This window comes from Microcebus murinus, chromosome 3 (assembly GCF_040939455.1).
Source record: "Microcebus murinus isolate Inina chromosome 3, M.murinus_Inina_mat1.0, whole genome shotgun sequence".
Classification (NCBI taxonomy): domain Eukaryota; kingdom Metazoa; phylum Chordata; class Mammalia; order Primates; family Cheirogaleidae; genus Microcebus; species Microcebus murinus.
In genome coordinates, this window is record NC_134106.1 from 91535132 (window position 1) to 91560833 (window position 25702).

At 38.4% G+C, this 25702-nt stretch overlaps 1 protein-coding gene across 10 annotated transcripts in view; it reads left to right on the forward strand.

Annotated features, from left to right (window-relative positions):
• The first annotated feature begins 1153 nt into the window (after nucleotides 1–1153).
• Nucleotides 1154–25702, forward strand: part of CPEB2 (cytoplasmic polyadenylation element binding protein 2) — a 64363-nt gene continuing 39814 nt past the window's right edge. For 2 of the 10 annotated variants that reach the window (XM_076001096.1, XM_076001097.1), the window contains exons 1-4: nucleotides 1159–3002; nucleotides 5899–6189; nucleotides 6961–7050; nucleotides 15444–15534. In XM_076001096.1, coding sequence (XP_075857211.1) covers nucleotides 1350–3002; nucleotides 5899–6189; nucleotides 6961–7050; nucleotides 15444–15534 — 2125 coding nt within the window. In that variant the 5' untranslated portion in view covers nucleotides 1159–1349. Of the gene's footprint in view, nucleotides 3003–3382; nucleotides 3764–5898; nucleotides 6190–6960; nucleotides 7051–15443; nucleotides 15535–25702 lie in introns of those variants that run through there. The other 8 variants (XM_012737572.3, XM_012737573.2, XM_012737575.3 and 5 more) reach the window with 6 other exon arrangements.

The window sequence follows — 25702 nt, forward strand, 5'->3', positions numbered from 1 at the left end:
TTTCCCTGATGTGAGAAATCTTTCTCCCTTGAAAATTCATAAAGCTTTGGAAATGTTTAAATTAGAGTCTCCCTGGGGGGAAGGGGCGGGGACGCCGGAATGCATGCGGGGGGGAGCAGTCCCACTCGCTGCAGTTCGGATGGTAGCACACCAAATGTTTTTATGAAACAGGAAGGCTTGGAGCTGGCCCAGGGTTACCATGGGAGCTCGCCTCGGAACCCAGTCTATGCATACATATGTGTAAATAACCGCACGGAGCCGTGTTAGGTGCCAGAGACTTTGTTCCTCGTCACCGAAGTGAAAATGTTTGGCACACAGAGGGGGATCCAGTGCTTCGTGTTTACCCTACAGAAAACACCTACACGCGGCTGTAGGAAGGTCGGTGACAGCACGCCCCGCGAGCGGCTAAACACACACAAACCGACAAGGCACTTTCTAGGGCGACGTGGACGGCCCCGAGGCCGGACTCGGTGGGGCCGAGGCGCGGGGCGAGCCGCTCCGCGGGTTTAAAGCAGGCAGGGCCCTGACCCGGGAGTTTGCGACCGGACACCCGCACCCGCTCCGCGCCACTCCCGGGCTCGGCCGGGGTCCCGGGTTGAGCTCGGCCGCTGCGGGAGCCTATTTCTAGGCGTGCTCGCGGAGTGCAGGGGGCCTGTCCGAGCCTCGACTTCCCCCGCGGGCCAGCCCCACCCTGGGAAGCCCGAGTCTGGCCGGCCGGGCCTCTCGTGACCAAGAGCGGAACGGAGGTGACAGGAAGGAGGCGGGGCGCGCGCGGGCGTGCGACCCGGGAGGGGCGGTTGCCCAGGAACGGTCCGCGCCGCTGGCGCGTGCTCGCCCTGGCGCGTGCGCGCGCCGGGCGCTCCAGACCCCCGTTAGCCAGCCGCCCTCTGCCCTAACCGGCCTTTCCTTTTCTCCCGGCGCGGAAGGGTCTCCGAGGCGACGCGCCGCTCGCTCCCGCCTCCACCCCTGGGCCTCCTGGGATCCCAAGCGCGCCCCCGGCTAAATCTGCATATTAATAAGGGGCGGGGCGACGGGGCGCGGAGGCCTCGCGCCCGCGCGTGCCGGGACGCACCGCGGGGGGCGGCGCGATTGTGAGGTGGCGCTGACGCACGTTCCGGGGTTCTTAAGCGGCGAGGGCGGCGGCGGCGCCCGAGCCGGTCTCGAGAGGCGGCCGTCGTCGCCGCTAGGGGTGGCGGGGCCGAAGTCGGTGGCCCCTGGCTCAGTCACGGTGTTCCTCTCTCACTGACTCCCCTCTCCTTCCACCACGGCAGCGCCGCCCCAGCTCCAGCGGCTTCCTAGGCGGGGCAGGGGACCGGGTGCGTCTCTTCCCGCTGCCGCCGGCCTGATAAATGAGGGACTTCGGGTTTGGGGTGCTGCAGACCGCCCCGCTCCGAAGCAGCAGCCCCGGGTCCCTGTTCGGCGGCGAGGCGTACAGTCCCTACGCCGCGGGGTCCGTCACCCCGCCGCCCTCCGCCACGCCCTTCGGCCCGCTCTCGCCGCCACCGTTGCCTGTCACCGGCTTCTCGGAGGCCGCCTCCCCCTTTTTCATCCCCCTCGGCGGCGGCGCGGGCAGCTCGGCCGCCGCCGCTTCCTCTTCCTCCCCGTTCCTGGCGCATCAGCAGACCATGCAGGATGAGCTGCTGCTAGGGCTGACACAGCAGCCGGCGCGGCCGTTCTCGGGGGCGGCGGCCACGGAGAAACTCCCCAACCACCACCCCGGCGGCGGCACGATCGCGGGTGTGACCCACCTCCTCCCCTCCCAGGACTTCAAACCGAGTCTGCACCACCCCTCCTCCTCCTCCGCCTCCTCCTGCTGCTGCTGCCGCACCTCCTCCCCGCAGGACTTCAGTAAGCGGCAGCAGCAGCAGCTGAGCAGCCAGAAGAGGAAAGAGTTCAGCCCTCCCCACCTTCCCCACCCTCCGGACTCGAAGCCGCCGCCGCTCCACTGCCCCAGCCGGTTCAGCCCGCCGCCGCCGCCCGGCCCGCTCCTCCAGCCGGCGCCGCTCGCCCAGCGCCAGCAGCAGCAGCAACAGCAGCCGCAGCAGTTCAGCCTCCCGCACCCGCAGCACCTCCCGCGGCAGGACTTCGCCCCGCGGCAGCGTCCGGCCGACCTGTCCCCGCTCCCGCAGCTCCCGCCCTCGCCGTCCGCAGCCCCGCGGCGCCGCCACGGAGGCTCGGGCAGCCCTCGCAAGACCCCGGCCGCGGGCGAGGGCAGCGCTGCCGAGCCCCCCAATGCGGGCTTGGCCCCCTCGACGCCGCCGGTGAACCCTGCGCCGGGCTCCATGGAGTCCCCCAACCACCCTCTGCTCAACAGTCCCAGTAACCTCCTGCCCGGCGGGGCGCTCGGCGCGGGCGCCTTCAGCAGCCTGCAGAGCCCGGACCTTCCGCACCCGGGCGGCGGCGGCGGCGGGGGCGGGGGGCCCCCCGGAGGCGGAGGGGGAGGCGGCTCCGCGTCGCCGCCGCCGCTGCCCGGCTTCGGCACCCCTTGGTCGGTACAGACCGCGTCGCCGCCGCCCCAGCCCCAGCAGCCGCCGCCGCCCCAGCCCCAGCAGCCGCCGCCGCCCCAGCAGCCGCCTCCTCCGCAGCCGCAGCCGCCCGGCTCGTCGGCCGCCACCCCGGGCGGCGGCGGTGGCGGCGGCGGCTCGCTCAGCGCCATGCCGCCGCCCAGCCCCGACTCAGAGAACGGCTTCTACCCGGGGCTGCCGTCGTCCATGAACCCGGCGTTCTTCCCGAGTTTCTCGCCTGTGTCGCCACACGGCTGCGCGGGGCTCAGCGTGCCGGCGAGCGGCGGCGGCGGTGGCGGCTTTGGCGGCCCCTTCTCGGCGACCGCGGTGCCCCCGCCGCCGCCCGCCATGAATTTACCTCAGCAGCAGCCCCCACCGCCCGCGGCGCCGCAGCAGCCGCAGAGCCGGAGGTCGCCCGTCAGCCCGCAGCTCCAGCAGCAGCACCAGGCGGCGGCTGCCGCCTTCCTGCAGCAGAGGAACTCCTACAACCACCACCAGGTACGGCGGGCGGCGGCCTGGCCCCGCTGCGGGGCCGGGAGGCTGCGGGCGGGGGCTGTGGCGGCGGAGGGGAGGCCGGGACCCGGGCTCGGCCGCGACCTTTCGCCCAAGTGAGAGTGGGACTGGGAGGACGGAGGACGGTGACAGGTCCCGGGACTCCAGACCCGGCGGGGCGGGCAAGCAGTGGCCACCGTGGGCTGTGGGGGTTCAGGAGATGAGTTCGCGCTGGAAGCCGCCGCTTGCCGGGCGCCCCCTCGAACGCCCTGGCTTGGCGGTGGGGGCTGGGGCAGGGAGGAATGGCGCCGCGGCCGCGGGCAGGCGGCTCTCCCCGGCCCTCGTAGCGGGCACTCCCCGGGCTCTGCCGGGGGCCCTGGCCTGAAGGGCCGCTCTCCGGAGCCTCGGAGGAGCCGTGGGAAGTGAACTTGGGTAGGAGAAAAATGATTGCCCGAGACGGTGCGTGCAGGGAGCCCGTGACTCTTCCCCGCCGTCCAATGAGGGAACGGGCGGAAAGGCTTTTTTTCTTTAGAGTTTGTTTCGTTCTCAATTGGTCAGCCTGGGACCTCGCTGCGAAGCCGCACCGGCGCGGCGGGCCGTCGGGCGGCTTCCAACGCCCCTGGGGTCAACCTGCCGGCTGCGCAGCGCCTGGGCCGCCGCCGACTGGGCAGAGAGCGGCCGCGCTCTTCCGGCCCTACCCGGTTCCGACGCCCGCCGCGTCCTCGGGCTGTCAGGACTCGAAAAGAGAAACTGCTAGTGATGGCTCGGTTGGTTAAAACAGAGACGCCCAGAGATTGTTTTAGTTTCTGTGCTTCTTAATGTTCCGATATTATTTTGTGGGTTTTAAGACGAAACTGAACTTGAATCTGGGATTAGCGTGTTTCCTCCTCATAGACTGGTACATTTTTTGGTGGCCTTAACCTTTTGTAAGGGAATTATGGGGTGTGTGTATTTTAAGTAGGTGATATTGTGAAATAATGCTGGGCAGGATTTTTATTTGTCCAGGTCCTTTTTGATTCATGATCTTTGTTATGCCCTCAATACAATTTTTGGGTGACCACTGGGTTAGCTGACGTTGAAAGTGTCATTTTTTAAAAACCTAGTCAGCATTTATTATAGTGATCATTCTGTTTAAGTCTATTCCCGGGATTAAGGCTTGACAGAGAAGCAAAACATGACCTTAACCCAGTGCTTACTTAACTCAAACCTTTTTTAGTTGACCACAGTTTTTAAGGGTTAACCTTTTAAAAACTGAATACTATCTAAATTAACCAAAGTAACAGTTAGCAATTTATCTAACTTAGCAAAGGTAACAATTAACAGTTTTTGTCAAATTACTGGATTTTCTCCTCTGAGAAAAGAGACTGTGGCCTGTAATGGTTGAAAACACAAAATTTTGAAATAATGTTCTACTTTTCCTTGATTTGCATAATTTTGAGCAAGTATCTTTTGTGTCTCCTGGTCTTCATTTTTTAACTGGAAACTTGCCACAGAAAATTATCTATAGGTAATTTTGTATTCTTAAAGTCATAATATAGAACATTAGAAGGACAGATAGCATGATCCATATTTAACTGTAATCTGCTTTTGGACAAAAGATAGGTCTCTCCATGGAGTGTAAGAGGTCACACAGCTTTCATATGGAACTTAAGATCAATGAAAGAGAACTTTGAACACGAAATCATTTTGTAAGGAAAGTAAAGACCTCAAGAATGGAGTGATTCCTCCATGGCCCCCTAGTTATGCTTTTAAACTATATGGAGGGGGAAAGAGTAGTATATATTCATGATTATGTTATCATTTGAAAGTTTTTAAAAATTGGTACTATAGATCTGAGTTTGGGATTTTTTTAAACTGTCCTTTAAGAAACAGGTTTAAGAGTGCTATATTTATTTTTACTCCATACTTCTTTGGCTGTATTTTAGTACCAAATTATTAATGCTTAAATCTGTTTATTTACAGTACCATTACTAGCAATTATTAGTATAAATTTACTCAAACTGCAATGCTGGTCTTTGGTGGATTTTCCATTTGATGATTTGACTGTTCTTGCCATAGGTTTTAGGTCGGAATATAATTTACTTTTAAAAATGAATGAACTTAACAGAGACTTGAATGGAGACTTGCATGATCTCTACTAGAATAATGAAAGCATATAGCTGTTTATTGCTAGTATATCTCAGTGGATCCACCTATGGGTAACATCAGATAATTGCTTTAGAGTTGACAGATAATTAAAGGAACTAAAAAAGAAAACACTTTAAAAGAAGCTATACTAAAACTGGAATTAAATATCTTAAACATTGAATAAACAATGCAGAAAAATGACATAATTCCTATACTGTCTCTATCCCAAAAGGCATTTTTAGTTCATGTGAGAGAGTAACACCAAATGTTATCATTATCCACTTTTGTAGTGGTACAACTTGTTTTGGAAACCTAAAGTCTAAATATTTCACTCATTATTGGGCTATTTTAATCAATAAAGGCCATATTTTTGTGTGACTGTAAGTGTGGTTGCTTTAAGATCACAACATAGGTTATATGTCTTTTAAGGGTCTTCAAAGTTAATTTATTATAAAAGTATGTAGTTTTTCTTCGTAGTTATCATTTTTACAGTTCTCTTGGAGGGGAAAAAAAGTAACTCTGTGGTCCTATTTTATTATCATCAAATACCATTATATTTATAGAAGACAAGAAGATGAAAACTTGCCCAGCATCAAATGTGATTTCATATAGCAAGATCTCAAGCCTGTTAATTTTTGTAAGCTAGTTAAGATATATTATTTTGCCCTTATATATTTCATTTTTTAAAGATCATGTAAGTACTTAGCTTAGGTCTAAATTTGAATTTGAATTATAAACTCTTTACCCACAATTTAAATGAATGTGTTTTCCCCAGCCTCTTCTGAAACAGTCTCCTTGGAGCAACCATCAGAGCGGTGGCTGGGGCACTGGAAGTATGTCCTGGGGAGCAATGCATGGCAGAGATCATCGTAGAACTGGAAACATGGGAATTCCAGGAACTATGAATCAGATATCTCCATTAAAGAAACCATTTTCTGGTAATGTCATAGCACCACCGAAATTTACTCGCTCTACTCCATCACTGACTCCAAAATCTTGGATTGAAGATAATGTGTTCAGAACAGACAACAATAGTAACACACTCTTACCCTTACAGGTAAGAATGGTATGTAAATGGCCTTATTTCTAATGTAAATTTTTCGAAATAGGAAGTTGGGTGGTATTGGTAGTAGTAGCTGTAATGTAGTAAATTAACAGATTTTTAAAAGTAAAGTTCTACTTTTAAGCACATAATTTAATTAACAAAGGGTAAAATAACTATATTGAGAAAGTTGAGAATGCAAAAAAATTCTCTAAACACACAATGGGAAAGGAGCTTAGTAAAATGTAGAAAAACCTGTTTTATTTCTTAAATACATGTTGAAGCTTTCAGTTGGTAGCTCCTTAAGAATGCTTTAGTTTATTAATCTTTAATAGGCTACCAAAATTTGTCCTATAATCTAGCTAACCTAAAATATTCTGTAATTGTAATTGTTCCGTAGGTTTGACTACGATCAGCTGTATATACGTTAGAATATACTTAATACAGCTGTGATTATGGCAAAATAATATTAGGGCTTTTTGCATATAATTCAAATTTGTCTTCACTGGTTCAGTGATTATTTTTTTCTAAATATGGCCTAATAGTTATGATGATTTAGACTTTTTTCCCCCTCAGGCCTTTTAATGTTTTGTTGACTATTTTGTTGAAGTTCCCTATTTCAAGCTATTTCAAGTCAGATTTCTTTCTCTTTTTTCTCCCCCAAAACCTTTAGAGGATAGAACGAAAGTTTAACATAGAAAGAACTTTGTTTTTTGTTTTCTTTCCTTTTTGTGGGGGAGTGGGTATGGGGGAAAGAACTGCTCATTTCTGATAAAAACTTCTATGCTATTGAAGGTGAGATCTAGTTTGCAGTTGCCAGCTTGGGGCTCAGATTCACTCCAAGATAGTTGGTGCACTGCAGCCGGAACATCCAGAATAGACCAGGTAGGCTGCACAGTGTATGTTTTTCAGGATTTTGGTTAGGAATTTAGTATTTATATTATGAGTAGGATTTATAATTTACTTTCTGATTATACTTATTTAAACGTATGTTAGAGGGCATTAAAGCAATTTATATTTGTGGATCACCTGATTTAAACTATTTAATAAAAATGTTTTATTTTCAATTTAAAAGTAATTCATATTAAATTTATACTTCCAAAACAAAACTTATTTTTGGAAAAAGAAATTAATTATATACTCAAGAGCACCAACTTTAAACATCAGTCAAACTAAACATATTTCATCTCCTTTCAGAATTATACGCAGTTAGGGACAAAATATGTTTAGTTAACATTCAGCTTTACATTTTATCAGTGTTTTAAAAAAGTTTGTAAATTTTTGTCATGAAATCTGCTACATTTATTTTCAGATATATTTCTTAAAAAGCCATCTTGGTTCACTTTTTCACTTTTATGAAAAGAACTTTATGACATAGTATTTTATTCTAAATTTCATTATTGCTCTTATATCCTGTGTCCTTCTAAATAATCAGTTTCCTATGGAGCAACCCTTAGGCAAAAAGCTTGGAGTCTTTCTTTCTTGTGGACTGAATTTGAATGTGTATCCTGTACCCAGGTGATGAGGTTTATTACAGGATATAGAAAACTCAGTTCTTACATAGGAGAATTCTTAAAGAGTTCAAGTTTGAGTGAATATAGACTTGAAATTGTGTGAGTTATGTGAATGGAGCTGCTATCCATAGCTAAGGCTTTCCTTGGTTAATTTATCAACATGAGATGATTTTACAAGTAAGGTCTGTATAGGCAGATTCATAACACATTTGAATAGCATTTTAATCTAGAGGGTTAGTAACTTTGATAATCAGTTATTAGTAGTTGTTTTAGACAAGAACTATCTATTTACCAGAGTAGTCCTGCCAGGGTCTTCACTTAGACTGAGTTGTTATCTCATGTAATTTGCAATTTGTTGTCTTGTTAATTTAAGTTAGCTATTTATCTATTTCTACTCTGGCCCAATTAAACTGTATTAGTGACAGTTTTTATGTGGCACTTTTATATTGTTCAAATGATAAATGGCTTGGCTAGGAGATAGTATTTTAGGAAATGAAAATTATTTTTATTATTTTGAAGATGGCAAGGAAAATGTTTTCAGAGAGGAAGGGACATAATTATTCTAAGTGTGCAGGCAAAAACAATATACCTCTATAAGACAGATATGTATCCATGGAGAGGAAAGAAGACAAATTAGCTGGCATAAAGGGTACATGGGGGTGGGGGCAGGTGTTGAAAAATTAAGTTATTGAGATGGTTTCAGTTGGGAGACTGCTGGGATGTATATAGAGGTGGTAATGAAAGGGAAGCTTTCAGCCCCAGGCTCAGGTGCTGCCACCAGACCAGGGCTGTAGCCCTCCCACTTTGACTTCAGTCAAAGTCACTGTGCTTTTTACCTGTTTTATAACCTAGGGTTTTAGGTAAATTTATGTTAGGGAAAAATAATTTTGGTGCTTAAAGATAAATTTATTTGGTTAACTACTGAGATATTGGCATTCCTTATGGACTCTTGAGCAGAGGTATGATGTAATGAAGTGGAAGACAGTAGTGGAGAAAAAAAAATAGTGGAAAGTGAACTGAACTGGAAGGAAAGGAAGTCTCAAACCTGGAAACCTGATCATCCTCTTCCTCTCACAATTTTTATGACTCTGAATAGCATAGTTTATAGGCTTTCATCTCTCTGGGTCATAGTTTCTTTATCTATAAAAGGAGGACCTTGAACTAGGTCATGTAAGGCCTTTTCAGACAGCTCTTATACTTTCTCTGATCTGTCTTAGCCATTGCTTTTCCTACCTGCTCCCCAACACCCATGCCTTTATATTTAGAATACAAGCAGCTTGGTTTCTCAGGGAGAAGGGTCTAAAGCAATGGAGGTAGCATATGATCTTCCAGCTAGACTTAAAAGTAATGTCATTGTCTCCTTTAAGTACCCTAAGGGTACTTATGCGTAATTTGTTCTGTTTCCATCTTTCCATAAAAGGTTGAGGTATTTGAAGTTGAGGCTCTTAAAAATACAGCAGCAGCAATAAACGGGAATTGGTATCTTAAGACATTGAATAGTTTCTCATTATTTGACAAAATAAAAATTATAGAAATTATTTAATCACTTAAATATCTGAGGAGATTATTTTTTATATCTAACCTTTTGTCATCATATACAACCTTGTAATAATAGTGAATTTTTGTTAACAAGTGCATTATTTTAAAACATTTTACTTTTTATTTCCTTTAGTCTCAAACTGATTAGACCTAGAATATACTAAATTCTAGAACTGAAGTCTTAATTCTTAAACCTGGATCCTTCAGGTTTACCTGTATCAAGAACTAAATATGTAATTGAATTCAATAAATAGGAAAGAAATTGTTTTGTAGGTTGATTTTTATTTCAGTTGTATATAAAATTTTTTGCTGGCATTTCTTTTTTTAAATAGCCTATTTTTTTAATGGAAAAGCTTGAAATTTAAAACTTTTAAAGCAAATATAAGCTTTTATGCACATTTCTGACTTTAAAATTATTAGGCATTTCTATTTCTTTAAGGCTATGAATTACTTTAAAATGTTATTAGCTAGTTACGCTTGCAAGAAATAACACTTAAAAGTATGAATTTGAAATTACATTAAAATGGGATTTTTAGCCAGGTGCAGTAGCACATGCCTGTAGTCCCATCTACCCAGGAGACAAGAAGATCACTTGAGCCCAGAAGTTTGAGTCTAGCCTGGGCAACATAGCAAGATCTCATCTCAAAAACAATTTAAAAAGGAATTTTCAGTGCGATGTTAAAATTGCAGTATATTTATTCATTAATACCTGAATGTTTTAAATCAAAGAGTAAATATCCTTTTTACTGAAGTTATTATTACTTACAAGCTTATATAGGGCATATCAATTCACTGTAAACAAAGTAACATCATCATACAATCCTAATACTGTGTGTAAAGTCTATAAATGAGTGTTGGCCTGTCCTTTTCCTGGGAGATTATTCAACATTCAACTCTAGATTTTTGCTCTTATAGAAGTTCAAGTTTTGCTCAAGCTTGCAGTGCTTGAACGTGTCATATAGACAATATTGAATTAACTGAAGGTATCTTTATATCCAAGCTGTTATGAAAATGTGACATGATAATTTGAAGATCTCTCAGAAAAATGTATTATTTGAGTCTTTATTCATGTCACACACACACCAAAAAAACAGTATATGATAGCAGACTGAGGCCAATTTTTTGCCTAATAAAACATTCCTTAAATTGTGGTTCTTAAACCAGATGAACTTTAGAGGCCTTGGTAGTCATCAAACTGTTACCCACTGAAAATGAGAGAGAATGGACTCTTGTATACATGCTTAGGTAATGGAAGGTAATGGATGCTTTGTTTTTGTGTTCTATCATGTGTTTAGTTCTTTAATTGTGCTTGAAATATTTCATACTTGTCTTTCTATTTTTTTTAATCCTTGTGGGTACCAGAATATCTTTGGCCATTTTCTGCCTTTTAAAAACTTCAAAAACTTTCTTTCTGAGGATAACTGTCACAGTACTTTGTTGATATTGAGAATAAAGAAAGTCCAAGAAATACATGTTCATTCTGTATGTGTTAGTGTTTTAATTATACTATCCATTGCCTTTGAAAAGGTATTGGATGAGTAAGGGATATCTGTGTGGCACAACTAGAGAATGATATGAGAGTTTATGAGATCGAGTGCTACATTATGTAGTAAAACAGTAGCATATCATCTGCTAATCCAGTGTGATACAGCAACCTTGTGTAATCAGGAATGTATAGTCAGTATTTATTTAAAATTGGAGACAATATTAGCACTACTTTGTTTTTAAAAAGTAAAAATTGGAGAACTAAACACAAACATTAAAAGTACCATAAAAGCTAATCTTTCTCCTTGGGCAGAACAATACATGTTCAAGTATCTGGTATAAATATATAATTAAATGTGAGGATATAGAGTTCTTCTATAATCTTTCTCCTTTTTCTTTGGGATAATACTTCATTTTCAAGAGGAAAAGATTGTATTTGGCCACTTCTTTTTAAATACAACAGGCTTTTAAATAGAGCACAGTAAAAATAAAGTAGTATCCTTTTAAAAAGTTCCATTGTAATTAAGTTTGAGTTCCCTTTGTCATACTAATTCTAACATTGTGCATTAGTGAACTCCTTACTTATTTTTCAGTGTTTATATAATCTTTTCTTAGGTCATCTTCTTCAAGATTTGAGTTAATTTATTCTTTTCTATGTTTTTCAATCTTTCTTTGAAGCTCCCATCAGTGTTTATGGCAAATGTCTGGGTTTAAGGAAAATAATAAAATTAAATATTAGACTATAAGAAGTTTGCCTTTTCCACCAATGTGTTCTAATAGTTTTTTCTTGTTTGTTATTGTGGGATTCTGTAATCTCAGTTTCTGAAAGCCCATTTTAGTTGATTCTTTGCCATAGTTTTCATATTTTAAAATAGGTTGGCTATAAACTTTTCCTCATAGAGATTCTTATTTTTGTGAAATATATTATTATTTTCAAATAACATGTAGTAATAAATATAAGTTACACGGATGTGGTTTTCTGTATTTACTAGTGCTAATCAGTATTGGTATGTTCATGAGTTATTTTAAAATTGCCTTAAGACTTCAATTTAGTTTTTAAACCAATGGAAGTTTGCATGAACATAAGTTTTTCTAATATCTTTATTTCAGAAGAAAGTGAGTGTTTTATAATAGATTTGTTTCTGGTTTTTTAAGAAGTCATATTTTAATACCCAGAATTTATTTAATGACATTATCTGTATCTTTTGCACATGAAACCTATAGGTTTCACTAAATTAAAAAAGTGATTTTGAGATGTCATGAGCTCTTTGCTTGCTCAAGGCTGTTTTCTGTTTGTTGCTTTAGAAATCACATGGGATGCAGCTGATGCTTAATGAAGTGCAACTAAGCTAATACTTTTAAAATAGCTTTGCTATTTTCTTTCTTGAAGTAGGAGTTTATGATCAAGTACTAGAGAGAAAAAAAGGAAAATAAAGGACCTTATAAGTGGGCAGCTCATTGTTTCAGTTGGATATAGACATTCAAACTAAAGTTATTATGTTAATACATGCAGCTTTTTTGAATAACAGCTCTCAGTTGATTATATAGTAATCACTGATATTTAATGAATGGCTTACTTAAGGATTTTCCCTGTCATACCTTAAATATTGTCCATGACCTACTCAATAATTTTACAGGGCTCTAGAGCAAGACCACACTCCTTGCATCCCTACAACCCCAGAAAAAGGAAGTTACTTGGAAAATATTGTTTGGGTGGTTTAGTAATCACCATCAGTCATGGTCATAGGTTGTTGACCAGGGTTAGGTTGCTTCTGTTCAAAATCATCAGCCTAAAAAGATAACCCTGAAATGTAACATTTTATTTGCAAGGATTTAGAGTAAGATATAAAATACTTTAAAGTATTTATAATATACCTTAAGAACCTACATGCTACAGCATACCTTCTGTGGGGTTTTTTTGCTTAATTGTATGAACATTAATTTTTATCATGACAGCTTATATTTTATAATTCTATTTTAAATACATCTGGGAACTTTGAATATAATATTAATAGTACTTAATCTTCCATTGGGTGGTTGGAAATTCAGATTGATAGCAAGGCCACATTAATATATGATACTTGTCTCAAGTTAGTCAATTAACATTTGACTACCTATTCCATTGAGGATTCTGAGAAGACTTTATAGTCCTTTATAATTATCTTTTAAAAAGTACAGTCTTTGCCCTCACAGAACTCAACTTATACATTTTTCAAAGTTTTTATGATAGAGATAAAGTAGTATTCATTTCAACAGACATTTGAAAGCTGGATATATTCTATAATCAGAAGGTCCCTATCCTTATTAACTTAGATGTTTAGTGGGAGAGATAGGAAAACCAACAACTGTAGTTATGAACACAGTATAATGAAAGCACAGAAGATGGAACTATTTGGATAGACTCCTAAAATTGTATGTCATTTCTGCCCAAAAGCCATCCCCTTCTCTATTACAGTTTCATTTCATTTATTGTATAATACTTTGAGTTTTTTTCTTTTCTGTAAATTTTTAAAGGGATTTTAAGCATCATATAGTCTGATGTAGTTATTTTCTAGAAGTTGGAACCAGATCCTAATGAAGTTTAGTGACTTCAGGAAACTGAGTGCTGCTTTAAAGTGTGATCTCCGGGCCAGCAGCATCAGTATCACCTGGGAACTTGTTAGAAATACAGATTCTCAGGTACCACTCCAAACCCACTGAATCAAACTCTCTTGATACCTCTGAGCAATCCAGATGATTCCAAAGCATGCTTAAGTTTGGGAACCACTGTTACATAACTCATTGATTCTTTGTGTCTCCATCACCAATCAAGGTCACTGTTAAAGTGAACAACTGCTATTGATGGGTGTATTTTACCTGTGTTGGGGGTGGTCTGAGTAAAAATCAGCTGGGGGTGTGTGACTGATACAGTTAATTGGTGAGAAAGTTGGAATAAGAGCCTCCAGCATGGCATTCTTTCTGTCATTCAGTGTTACTTTTCACCCTTTTTAATTCCTTGATAGCAGTTTGTTTAGTCTACAGTACTGATCTGGCCCCCATATCTTTTACAACCCTAATTTAAATATCAAAGTAGAGTGAGTAAGTGTAAACTTATTCTTAGGAAAGCTTCTTATGTTTTTTCTCAGCTTTCTTAAGAACTGGTTTTGAATCTTCTTTGGATTGTGGACCTCTGTGGAAAACTGATGAAAGCTATAACTTTTCTTCAAAAACAAATAATGTATACAGTACCCCCCCCCATCTGCGGGGGATATGTTACAAGACCCTCAGTGGATGGCTGAAACTGTGGATAGTAAACTATATCAACTATATTTGTTCCTATACATACATACCTATGATAAAGTTTAATTTATAAATTAGATACAATAAGTGATTAATAACAGTGACTAATAATAAAATAGAACAATTCTAACTGACTAATTACAATGTCCTGTAATAAAAGTTGTGTAAAGCTGGTCTCTTTCAGAATATTGCACTGTATTATATACCACAGATAACTGAAACCCCAGAAAGCAAAACTGTGGAAAAGGTGGGGATGGGAGGGGTGGGGTGCCTGCTGTACACCCATATATAGTATGTTGTAGATAATCACAGAGACTCCTGGTCTTTCTTGAGGCTCATGGACCATGGACCCAGGTTGGATGCCTTATTTTGATTTCTGAGGCGACTTTTTTTTCTCACTTAATTTTATGATTCTTCCCTTTCCATTTTCTGTGGTAATCATTTTTTGAGTTTAAAATGGCCTATCCAGCCTCCCCGACATATACATATATATGCACATGTGCCCACACTCGAACACACACACTCTTAAATGGGTGGAAGAGTGTTTTGGGAAAAGACTCCCAAGTTATTTGGAGGGCATGGGCCAGAGCTTGCTATGGAAGTTCCCCATATACTAATATATTCTTTCATGTACACTGAGTATTTGTTGAACAGAATATAGTATAAATTCATGGGCATTAAAAAATCAAATTCCTTCTAGTGAGCAAGCTGAATATTCATCAGATAAGACTCCTGGCAACACAAGACTGAGACTTGGTGGAGTAGGAAACTTACTAAGAAGAGTATACTTTAACTCTTCCTTCCTCCACCTGTCTATTTTGCAGGGGACTAGGGGAAAAGAGGGTTTAGAAATGCATAGATGAATATGGGAGAGTGAGATTTGCATGTAAATATTCTAGGCATCAGCCTTTATTCTGATATTATTATCTCATACTTTTGATTTTTACAGTATGTTTATACATTCATTATATGAAATTCAAACTACTAAGTCAAATAACATGCAATGTTTGATAGATGTTTAAAGTATGGTGCAATTATGGAATTCTTTGCCCCCAAATATTTATTTTCCAGGTGCCAGTGTCTGTTTGTCTTCCTAGATATGTGAGAAAAGTTTATAAGTTAAACAAACAACTAAAAATGCTTTGTGTGTATATAACATTTCAGGAATCTTTTTAGAGAATGATAATAGGAATTATTTTGCTGTATTGCATTAATACTGCCAATAAAATTAGATTATGTTTAATATAAGATTTTGGAGATAAATGTATTGAAAATATTGTCCTCCAATACAAGTGTACGATATGTAGTTCATGAAATCCTTAGTATTGGTATTTTCTTGGGATACAAATTGATTAGTAATTAACCAGGTAACCTATTTCATGTAAGAGAATTTAGATAGTATTTTTATAATTGCTTTTTGAAAAAAATTTATAGGTTTTTTTTTTTGTCCTGCTCTTCCAGGATCGAAGTAGAATGTACGACAGTTTGAATATGCACTCTTTGGAAAATTCTCTTATTGATATTATGAGAGCAGAGCATGATCCTCTTAAGGGTAGGTGACTTTTTAAAAAACAATTATATTACATACCAATTTGTCTGCTTTTCTTATCAGTTTTTATATGAAAATGAATAAGTAGCATCTATATCAACTATAACTTTGTTATACATTTATTAATAAGAACCTTTGTTTTAATATGTCATACTTTTTCCTTTGTTACTTAATGTGAAACCACCTCCGTTGACTTATAATTGAAGAAAAATCCAAAAAAAAAAAAGAAAAATCCACTATTTAGCAGTATGCTATATATAGCTCACCAGAGGATGAAGAATTGATCTAAAAGTGTATATTAGTCAGTTTTCTAAAATTCTTTCAAGTACATACATACTAAAATATATTCCCTAGAATACTTGCAGTCACAATTTACAGTGATTGCAACCTAGAATTGTCCCAGGTTAACCTTTTTCCTCATTTTTCTACTATGTTATATCATAAGATTTTAAAGGGGAGAATATTTTATAGTGGCTTAGGTGAAGAACAGTGCTTCATAAAAGTTGGGACAAATTGGGAAAAGTAATCAGCCCACTGATCTTATAGTAGCAGTCTTCACTAATCATTCATAGAATCTGAAGAAATTCATTAATATACTTGTTTTTATTTTTTTATACATATTCCGTGTATAAAATGAAAAAAGGAATTGTTTTATTGTCTTTATGCAATATATCTTTTTTTTTTTTAGCGTATTATGGGGGTACAAGTGTTAAGGTTACATACATTGCCCATGCCCCCTTCCCACCTCGAGTAAGAGCTTCAAGCATGTCCATCCCCCAGTATGCAATATATCTTTATACAATATATTTCATTGTCTTTTATATCAATGGTGAAAACTGTCAGCTTGAGTCATAAGAGATATTAGTTATTGATTGCTATATAACAAATTGTCTCAAAATCTAGCAGCTTAAAACAACAATATGTATTTATTACCTTATATAGTTTCTGTGGCACAGAAAATTAGGAGCAGCTTAATTGTTTGGTTCTGGCTCAGAATCTCTGATTGAATTAAAATCATGGATTGCTTTGTAAACTTTCTATATTTCTTAATTTGATAAAGCCAAGTAAGAATTCTCTTACAAGAGTTAGCTTAAAAACTCTGGAACTTCAGTGTTGGCAGCAAGGTGGTGTGGTATGGGGCTAAGTTGATAATATTGACCAAATATCTAAACATTTTGTTCTGCTTCTGGATTTTGCTTGTGGAACAGTTTCTTGTCTTTCTAGTTCCTTTATTTTAAGGAGCTTGAGAAGTTGAGGGGGTTATTAGTGGCTGTTGGTGATGTCTGCCAATGATAATTCCCTATACGAACTAATAAAGTTATACTTTGGGTTTTGAGTTTTTGTTTGTTTTGGGGTTTTTTGGGTTTTTTTTTTTTGAGGGGGGGTTGCTTCCAACCAAAATTTAGCTTAGTTTTTCTATTATCTGTATAAAAGTGTTCACTTTTGTGGTGGCAGGTCCAGTGATGTTTGTCTTAGATCAACTGTTTAGGAATAGAAGCCAGCATCTTATGATTAAGAATTCCCCTCTGTCTCCTTGACTTAAAAAGTAAAACTCTTAGAAACTTTCATATAAGATAAAAATCAAGATTATTAACTATTACCAATAGATAATGAAAAGTTTTTCATTATTTCTCTCAGTCTTCTTATAAAAGGCTTTTGAAGATGTTAGTGAAAATATTCATTACTGCACTATTAATTATCTTAGTTTTTCTTTTTTCTATTGTGAGTTATAGTGAAAGTGGAGGGAAACTAGAAAGAGGACCTTGAAAAGGAAATGGAAGCAGCATAAGGCTAAAGAGTAATTTAATAATTTTTTAAAAATGCCAGGTGAGTTCAAAATTCTTTTGTTAGAAAAATTATCTTTGGCTGTTTGTAGGGGTACCATGCCCACCACCTTTAGAAATCATCATGGTGACACATCTCTGTTTCTAATTGGAGTATTTTATGTTGTACATGTTTTACAGCAAGGAATTAAAAAGAGAAAAAATTCATTTGGAAAACCTTTTCTACATAGAAAAAATAAATAAAACTGATTCAGCGGATCACTATCACAGTCCTATTTAAGATTATCTTCATACTTGAGTGCTGCCACTTCCAGCTTTTTCTTCCTTTTCTTCCTAATACAAACTCTGCTACCAATATATATCATATTGTCTATTTTCTTCCTCTACATAGATCATGACATTTTTTCTTTGTGCTGGACTTTAGTAGAATCTGCCAAAGCAAGGTGGTGGCAAATTGAAGAAACCAACCAGGGTCAATACCTGTGTTTGTTTCCCTTTCTTTCCATTTCTGATCATTAGGGCAGCGCTTCACCATCTATTTCATCTCTTCTATCTCATCTTCTCATCCTTTTTAGGAAACTCTATCTTCCATTTAATACTAAAAAATTTTTGTTTCCCCCTAAAAATGAAATGAATATTATTATATCCATTTAAAATGTTTTTCTTTTTTTAAAACAACCAGCTATATTTCTGTGTATGTTCCTTACTGGATCTAATGAAAAAGGAGAATGGAATTGGAGGGTAAATTTTTAAAATGAATTCTTTATTTCCCCTTATATTAATGGTAAAAATTTCTAGAAAACTGTGAACTTGAGTGATGAGAGATTATATTAGTTATCTATTGCTGCATAACAAATGATCCCAGCACTTAGCAGCTCAAAATCAATAATAAACATTTATCATCTCGCACAATTTCTGTGGGTTAGCATTTGGGAGCAGTTTAAATGGTTAGCTATGGCTGAGGATCTCTCCTGAGGCTGCAGTCATCGGAAGGGCCTGGAGGATCCTTTTCCAGATGGCTCACTTACATGGCTGGCTGTTGGCAGAACTCAGCTCATTGCCACATGGACCTCTCCACAGGACTGCTGCAGTTGTCTCACAGCATGTTTGCTGGTATCCCCCAGAGTGAGTGATAAGGCTCAAAGCAAATGCCTCAGTGTCTTCTATGTCCTAGCCTCAGAAGTCTTATACCATCATTTCCACAACATTCTCATAGCTACATGGATCAGCTCTGCTCAATGTGGGAGGGGTCTGCTGCTCAGGAGACATGAATACTAGGCAGAAATCATAGAGGCTGGCTGCCACCGAGCTGAAAAGCAGAGCTGTAAATTCACATTCAATTCTACCCTATGTCTAAAGGAAAAGAGAAACAAGTCAAGGTGAGAGTGCCAGTAGGAAGAAAAGCAGTCAAGCAGATTTCTAGAATGCAAAGAAAGTGGTAAGTTACTGGTCTGAGAACTGAGTGATCCTACTAATAGAAACACCCTCTCATCCCCACTTACACCCATAACACTTCATTACAACATTTCCATTTCCCTACTCCCCAGTGGTTTCTCAGGTCAGTAGGGAATCCATTGTTTCATGTTAAAGTTTTTATGGTCAGGCATAGCAGGTGGAAGGGATATAGTCTTATTGGAGTTGTACAGATGTGAAGTGATGGCAACCAAAAGACAGAACTCTGAATGCAACTTATTTTCCACTGAGTATGCCTGCTTTTGCACCAGTGTCCTAGACACTGTACCTTATGTAAAACAGACATGGTCTAGGCCTTCATTGACTGTATAGCCTCTTCCTGGGGAAAAAGAGACAAACCTTACACAAACACAATATACATATAACTGCAATGTGTTAGAAATACTATGGAGGGGATTATGAGGTGTTTAGAAAAATAAGTGAAAGGAAGTACCTAATTTAGATATGGAGTAATGGAAGCTGAGACCTGAAGCAGGAGCAGCACAATGATGGAAAAATACTGGAGGAAAGTGTCACCTAAACAAAGAATCCAGCATGTGCAACAGCATTGAAAAAATTGTCAAATTTGAGGAGCTGAAAGAAGGCTAGTCCTGGCATAGCTTGTTTACAGCTGCCTGATGCTGACTGGGTGTAACACTGTCCAGTATGTGCTGGCTTTTGCCCTTGGTGGTGAACACTAATACACTGTTACATGCTTTCCTTCGTATGAGTGGCACTGACCGATCTGCTTTATTTATTCTGCAGTGGTTTCTCTCCATTAACATCCTATTTTCTGATGACTACCCTGATTCTTAGCAAATGTTTTGCTTTTCAAAGGAAGAACAAGCATGGATTTTTTTTTAATGGTTAAAGCAAATAATGCTTTGCAATGTACTTTTTTATAATTTTGCAGTTTTATATTTGCATACCAATTTTAAATAATCTGATCTTTTTATGTATGTGTAGGTCAGTGCATTCCACTTTAAATAAAAGAACAAGATAGTGATTACAGTTAAGCCCTCTTCCCTCCCTACCCCCAACAACTTGTAAAAAGGTCTTACTGTAAGCATTTTTGTCAAAAATTGCTTATATCCTCCCCCACAGTATCAGAACAAACAAAAAAATTTAAATTCAGGTCATAAAAGTTTATTTGAAAACTATAGGTAGAAATGTGGTTGATCTATATGTCAGTTCTTGGGAAGATCTTTCTCAGAAGGTGGTAATGCCTTTTACCAATGTTTCCTGAACAATTAAAGGGAATTCAGGAAAAAGGATTTAGAACGCCATTTTACACCAACAAATATTCAGAAGTAGATGCCTTTAAAACCTTTTATTTACTACGTTTTTCTATATCTAGTGTCGTTTTTATTACTCGATGGCTACCTTCATATTTTTTAAGACTCCTTAAGAAAGAAGCTTGGCTTATTTTAGGGAACATAAGCCCTAAGAAAATAAAGAATTACTCCTGTAAGGTGCTAAGTGGTTGTGGTTAATACCAAATAAATTCATGCTTCTTTTTTTCCACTTTTCCCTCTTTCTCTTTAGCTGGCATATAAGATTGATGTACGGAGTCCCTAATAACTTATATAAATTTCTCGAAGTCTCTAGTTTGAGAACTTACATTTTAGAACTTGAGAATTTTTGACCTGGACAGAGGTTCTCAGACTGTGAGAGCATGTTAACCATGCTGGATTCAGGGCCCACTCTTAACGGCGGCGGGTGTAGTGCATATTGGGTAAAGAGCTCACCTGGAGAAACTGGTATAGGAGAGCAAGGTAAAGAGATCTGTGAAAAACTGTGGAGGTTTAATGACATTTATTAAAATACTAATAACAACATGCAAAATAAAACAAATACCACTAATACACATGTTAAAGTAGTTATGTCGACTCCTCTTCCACAGCCCTACTGTATTCACCCTGTAGGAGAGGGAAATGCGTTTCTCAAAACTGAGTTTACTTTCTTTCAGCCACTAGTGCTTCCTGGAGTCAAAGTTTTTCACAATTGCCAAGAAAAAACTTAAGAAGAAAATCACATATATTAGAATGTCTTTTTAAAAAGATAACAGAGACAGGATTGCTGTGTATGCTCTTAGTTTTATAAAATGTTTCCCATTTTTATTTTAAAAAAGTAAATAGAATTTTATATATTCTTTCCCCTTTGTTGATTTTTCCCTATAGACCACTGGCTTTTGATGGGAAGAAAAAAATCATTATTAACTTTGAAATATTCTTATAGAAGCCATTTTATTTATTAAATTCATTTATTTATTTTATTAAATGTATTCTGATTTTAAGAAATGATCACTCTTTAATATACATGGAATCTTAATACTTTACCCTCCAAGTACTCAGAATTAAGTTCATCTTAGTAAAAGTATAATTTACCAGAGTTTAACTTTTGTCTTTGGTGGGAATATATATATGTAGATTGAAAAGGAAATTATGAAAGTGTGGTTGTAGAAGTTATTGTTTTAATAAACTTAAAATATGGTGTCATGAATATGAAGATTTTAAAATTTATTTTGAGATAGTTGTCTTTATTAGCAACTATGTTATTAAATTTGAGAACATACTTGTTATTCCAAGTATCTTTGAATATTTAGGTAAATAGCTTTAATTATGACAGATTGCAGTTTCTTTTTTAAAAACTACAACTTATTAGACAGAAACTATAATACATTTTCTTAAAATCACATTTATTCAAAACGTATGCTTACTGCAAGCCTGTTATGCACCACAAAGCATCTTTCATAAGATTTTAAATGTGTTTATATCTCTTATTTTAAAATGGAAATTAAAACAACAAAAAATATATTTTATATATAACTTGCAGTAATAAAAGCAAGTACTTGGGATAATAAAGCCTGTGAACTTTAGCTGCTTATGTTATTTAAATGTATACCTGAAAATCTCCTCTGAAGATTTTTTCTCCAAATTATAACATTTTATCATTTTTAAAATGTTTGTTTTCTTATTACAAAAAATAGTATTTATTCATTAAAGAAAATTTGGAAACTCTAGCAAAAACAAGTATCATCAGTAATTCTACAAGCTAAAATAACCATAATTGGTATTTTGACATGTAATTTTTCCAATCATTTTCTATGTATAAACTTACAATATTTGGAATAATCAAATCTTTACCTTCCCTCCAACCTGGTTAACTTTTTAAAAATTAGTTTAAAAAATATATACATAGATTTAAAAGTCACTTAGTGTCATAAGTCTTATATTATAAAAAATAGAAGTTTTCTTTTTCATCATTCACTGTCCACTTCTAATTCCTATGTTTAGAGGTAGCCATTTTGAACTTTTCTTTTAACTTACTCTTTAAGAAGTTATTTATAAACAATGTGCTTATGTTTCTGTATTTCCTACATTCTAGGTATTATGTACATAACTTCATTTATTTTATTTATTGAGCTATACATTCATTGGGCCTCTTTAATTCAGAGATTTATTTTTTCAGTTCTTGGAAATTTAAGGTATTATTTCTTTGATAATTTCTTCTATTTTATTTTTTATATTATCTCTTTTTGGAATTCTTTTTCTTCAAATCTTAAACCTACTATACTCATCATTTTTCTCTTTTCCATTGTTTTGTCTTTTGTATTTGAAGAGATAGAAATCTCTTATTTTTCAACTCTTCTATTGAGTTTTTCATTTTAAAATTTTTTGCTGACTAATTTTCAAGACCCTCTTTAAAAATAATTCTCAGAACTTACTATTATGTCTTATTCTTGTTTGATCTTATTTCTCTGGAGGATATTATAGTGTTTGAAGATTATTTTTCCAGTTCCTTGTATTGTCTATGCTTCTTCTAAGTTCATCTTTTCTGTTTTTTGGTTGTGTTCTCTTTTTCTCATGTTGGTTGCTTTTATGAAATATGTTATGATCCTTTACCGTCCACTCATATTTAAAGATAAGACACAAAAATGGAAATTGGAAGCTCTATGTACAAATTTGGGGTTATTTTGTTTTGGTTTGGGAAATGGACCTGGATGTGGATCTTCCAGTCTTCTGCCTGAGAGCTCTATTTAGGCCTAGCTGCTAGCTTTCTTAGAAGAGCCACAGGGCATAGTGTGTCTGTTGGCTCTTTTGAAAACTAACAAGCAATTGTCAACCCCTTTGTTTTCATTTCTACCCCATTCCTACCCTCAGTGGTAACCAGAGCTCCTTATTTCTAAACTTATCCAGATACTACTGCAATAAATGGATTGTTTCTTGATGGTCTTCCATATACACACACTGGCTTAGTTTTGTTTTTTCAGTGATTTCTGGTCTACAAAGTCAGTTATCAGTCAACTATTCATATCTACAGCCCCCAAAATTTAAAGACATGGTTGTTCTATGATCCTGTTCTTTGATCTGTGATCCTCTTTGTCTTAATGGGGTTATACTTCTTTAACATTTTCTTAACTGTCATTGTGTAGGGGTTTCAGAAAGCAGCAGATGTGAGTACATGTGTTCAGTCCTTCATGTTCAGTTGGAAGTCTATGTAATGTCTAGTTAACTTGTATTTCCTCAGTGAAGACTCTTTGGCACTTCTATCAAGAATAGATTACTTTCTGGCACTTCTATCAAGAATAGATTACTCTGTGTTAAAGATGCTTAGAGAATCATATTTCTTTTTAATCAGAGTACTTTTCTAATTTATTTTAGATTCAATAGTTTTTTGTTTTATAAATTTATATCTTTCACAGAAGACTGTCATGGGAGCAGTGACCACACTTGTTTTTGCCTTACCGTGAATGTCATCTATCATAATGCCAAGTATCAGGAGGGGCTCAATTAATTATTAGTTGAATGATTAAACATTTTTTCATAATAATTCATATTCTTCATAAATATTTATTGCATTCATAATGTAAAATAGTTTGTATAATGATTCCCCTACAATTGAACATTAAGGTATTTCAAATTTTTAAATAAAATTCCATGAGCTTTACCTGTCTGCATTTATTCCAATAGGATAAACTTCATATGTTTGTTTCTTAGGCTCCAAACACGTATTGCCAATTTAATAAGTTTTATACCAGTTTCCAACTGCCACTGACAATGTTTTATGCCCATTTGTTATTTGTAATGGTTATCAGCATTACTTTAATTTAAAACCCTTTTACAGTGATAAGTTTTGCAACCATTAGTTCAACTTGGTTTTCATATTAGTTACATATATCTTAATTAGTACCAGTTTTATTTTAATAACTATATGATGATACATTATTCTATCAGATGATTAATGACTTAAGTTTAATCTTGTATTGTCTTTTTTTGTGTGTAATTACACATTACGTGAAACAAAACTTTTTGGTATTCTATGGTCTTTGGTGTTTCTTAGTATGTTTTCTAGTTGGATAAAAGTCTTATAATTTATAATTATTATTAGGTCAAAAAATTATGTTAGGATCCTGTTGTAAGAGTGAGTTAACTAGATTAGTTTCAAGTGAATCTAAAGTAGAGTGATGGCTTTTATTAGCTGTAGGTAAGGAATGATTCTTTTGTTCTCAGGATCTGATACTTTGGATCTAAGGGTCTTTTCTACGTTTGTATGATCTTATTCTTAGGCTTTTATGAGGCTTGCATTGAGATTTGGGAGTGAGGTCAGGAATGACTATTCTGCCCCTTGGATCTGAGCAGAGGTTGGAATTATTCAAGTTGGTAATGGCCACATACTAAGTGGATTTTCCCAGACTTCATATGAACCCATTTTTCTAGTTGGATTTAGCAGTAAAGGTGAAATATGTATTGTGAACAATGTTAGAAGAGTCTATGAAATGATTGGGAGCAATGCTTTATTTAAAGCACATAAGAAAGAAGTATTAGATGTCTTCAATTAAGGGTGTGTGTTTAATATACATATACAATATGTAGCATATCATACATATCATTTACTGGTTACTTGATACATCTAAGCACTTTTTCTAGTGACTATATCTGAATACTTAATGTATTTAATTGGCATGACTAAAAAGTAGATATTTACCCTTATTTTACAGTTGGATGACTGTGGCTTATTCTTAATAATTGTCTTAAGTTTCAACTGCTAGTAAGTGATGGAACTTGGTAGCTCTTGAATTTGTGCTTTTAACCACTGTACCATACTGCCTCTCTTTTTAATGGATCTGATGTTAATTCTAACCCAAGCTCTTTATGATTCTAATATGTGATTTAAATGTTTTTCTGTTGAAAAGAATTGACAGAACATGTGATATCATTCTTTAACAATTTTCTCATCACTGATGAGAAATGGGTTGCCATCATTAACTAAATATTGGGCTTTAAAGTTCATTTTTTGTGTTTATTCATTAAAGAAGAGAGAATAGTTGTGGAGAAGAGAAAAATCTACTTTGGCAAATAGCAACAAGCAACTTTGTCAGTATCTCCCATTCCCCTGTCCCCCAGTGCTTAAGGGATTTAGCAATGAGCTGAAATAAAGTCTTGTTCTGTGATTTTTTTTTTTTTAATTTTCCTAGAGAATGTCCTTCCCATGCCATACATACACATTTAAGGCATCTTTGCTTTTGATTGAGTCTGTGGTTTGCATCAGGGAGTAAAATATTTCATTTATCTATTCAACAAATACTTGAGAACCTATTATGTGCTAAGCTCTGTTTTAGATACTAGAAATACAGTAGAGAATAAAAGAGACAAGTCCCTGCCGTCATGGATCTTTGTTTTAAAGAAGTATAGACAGTTAAAAATGTTAGACAATAGTACTGTGAAGAAAAAAATATAGTATCATGGGGCTATAGAAAGAAAGAAGCTGCTATTTTAGGCAGGATGATCTGTGATACCATCTCTTAAAGACCTGAATGAAGTGAGGGTTGCAAGCTTTGGTCATATCTGGGCAAATGCATTGCAAGCAGAAAAAAGAGGAAGTAGGAAGATCCTGAAATGGGAATATGCCTGACATGTTTGTGAAATGGCAAA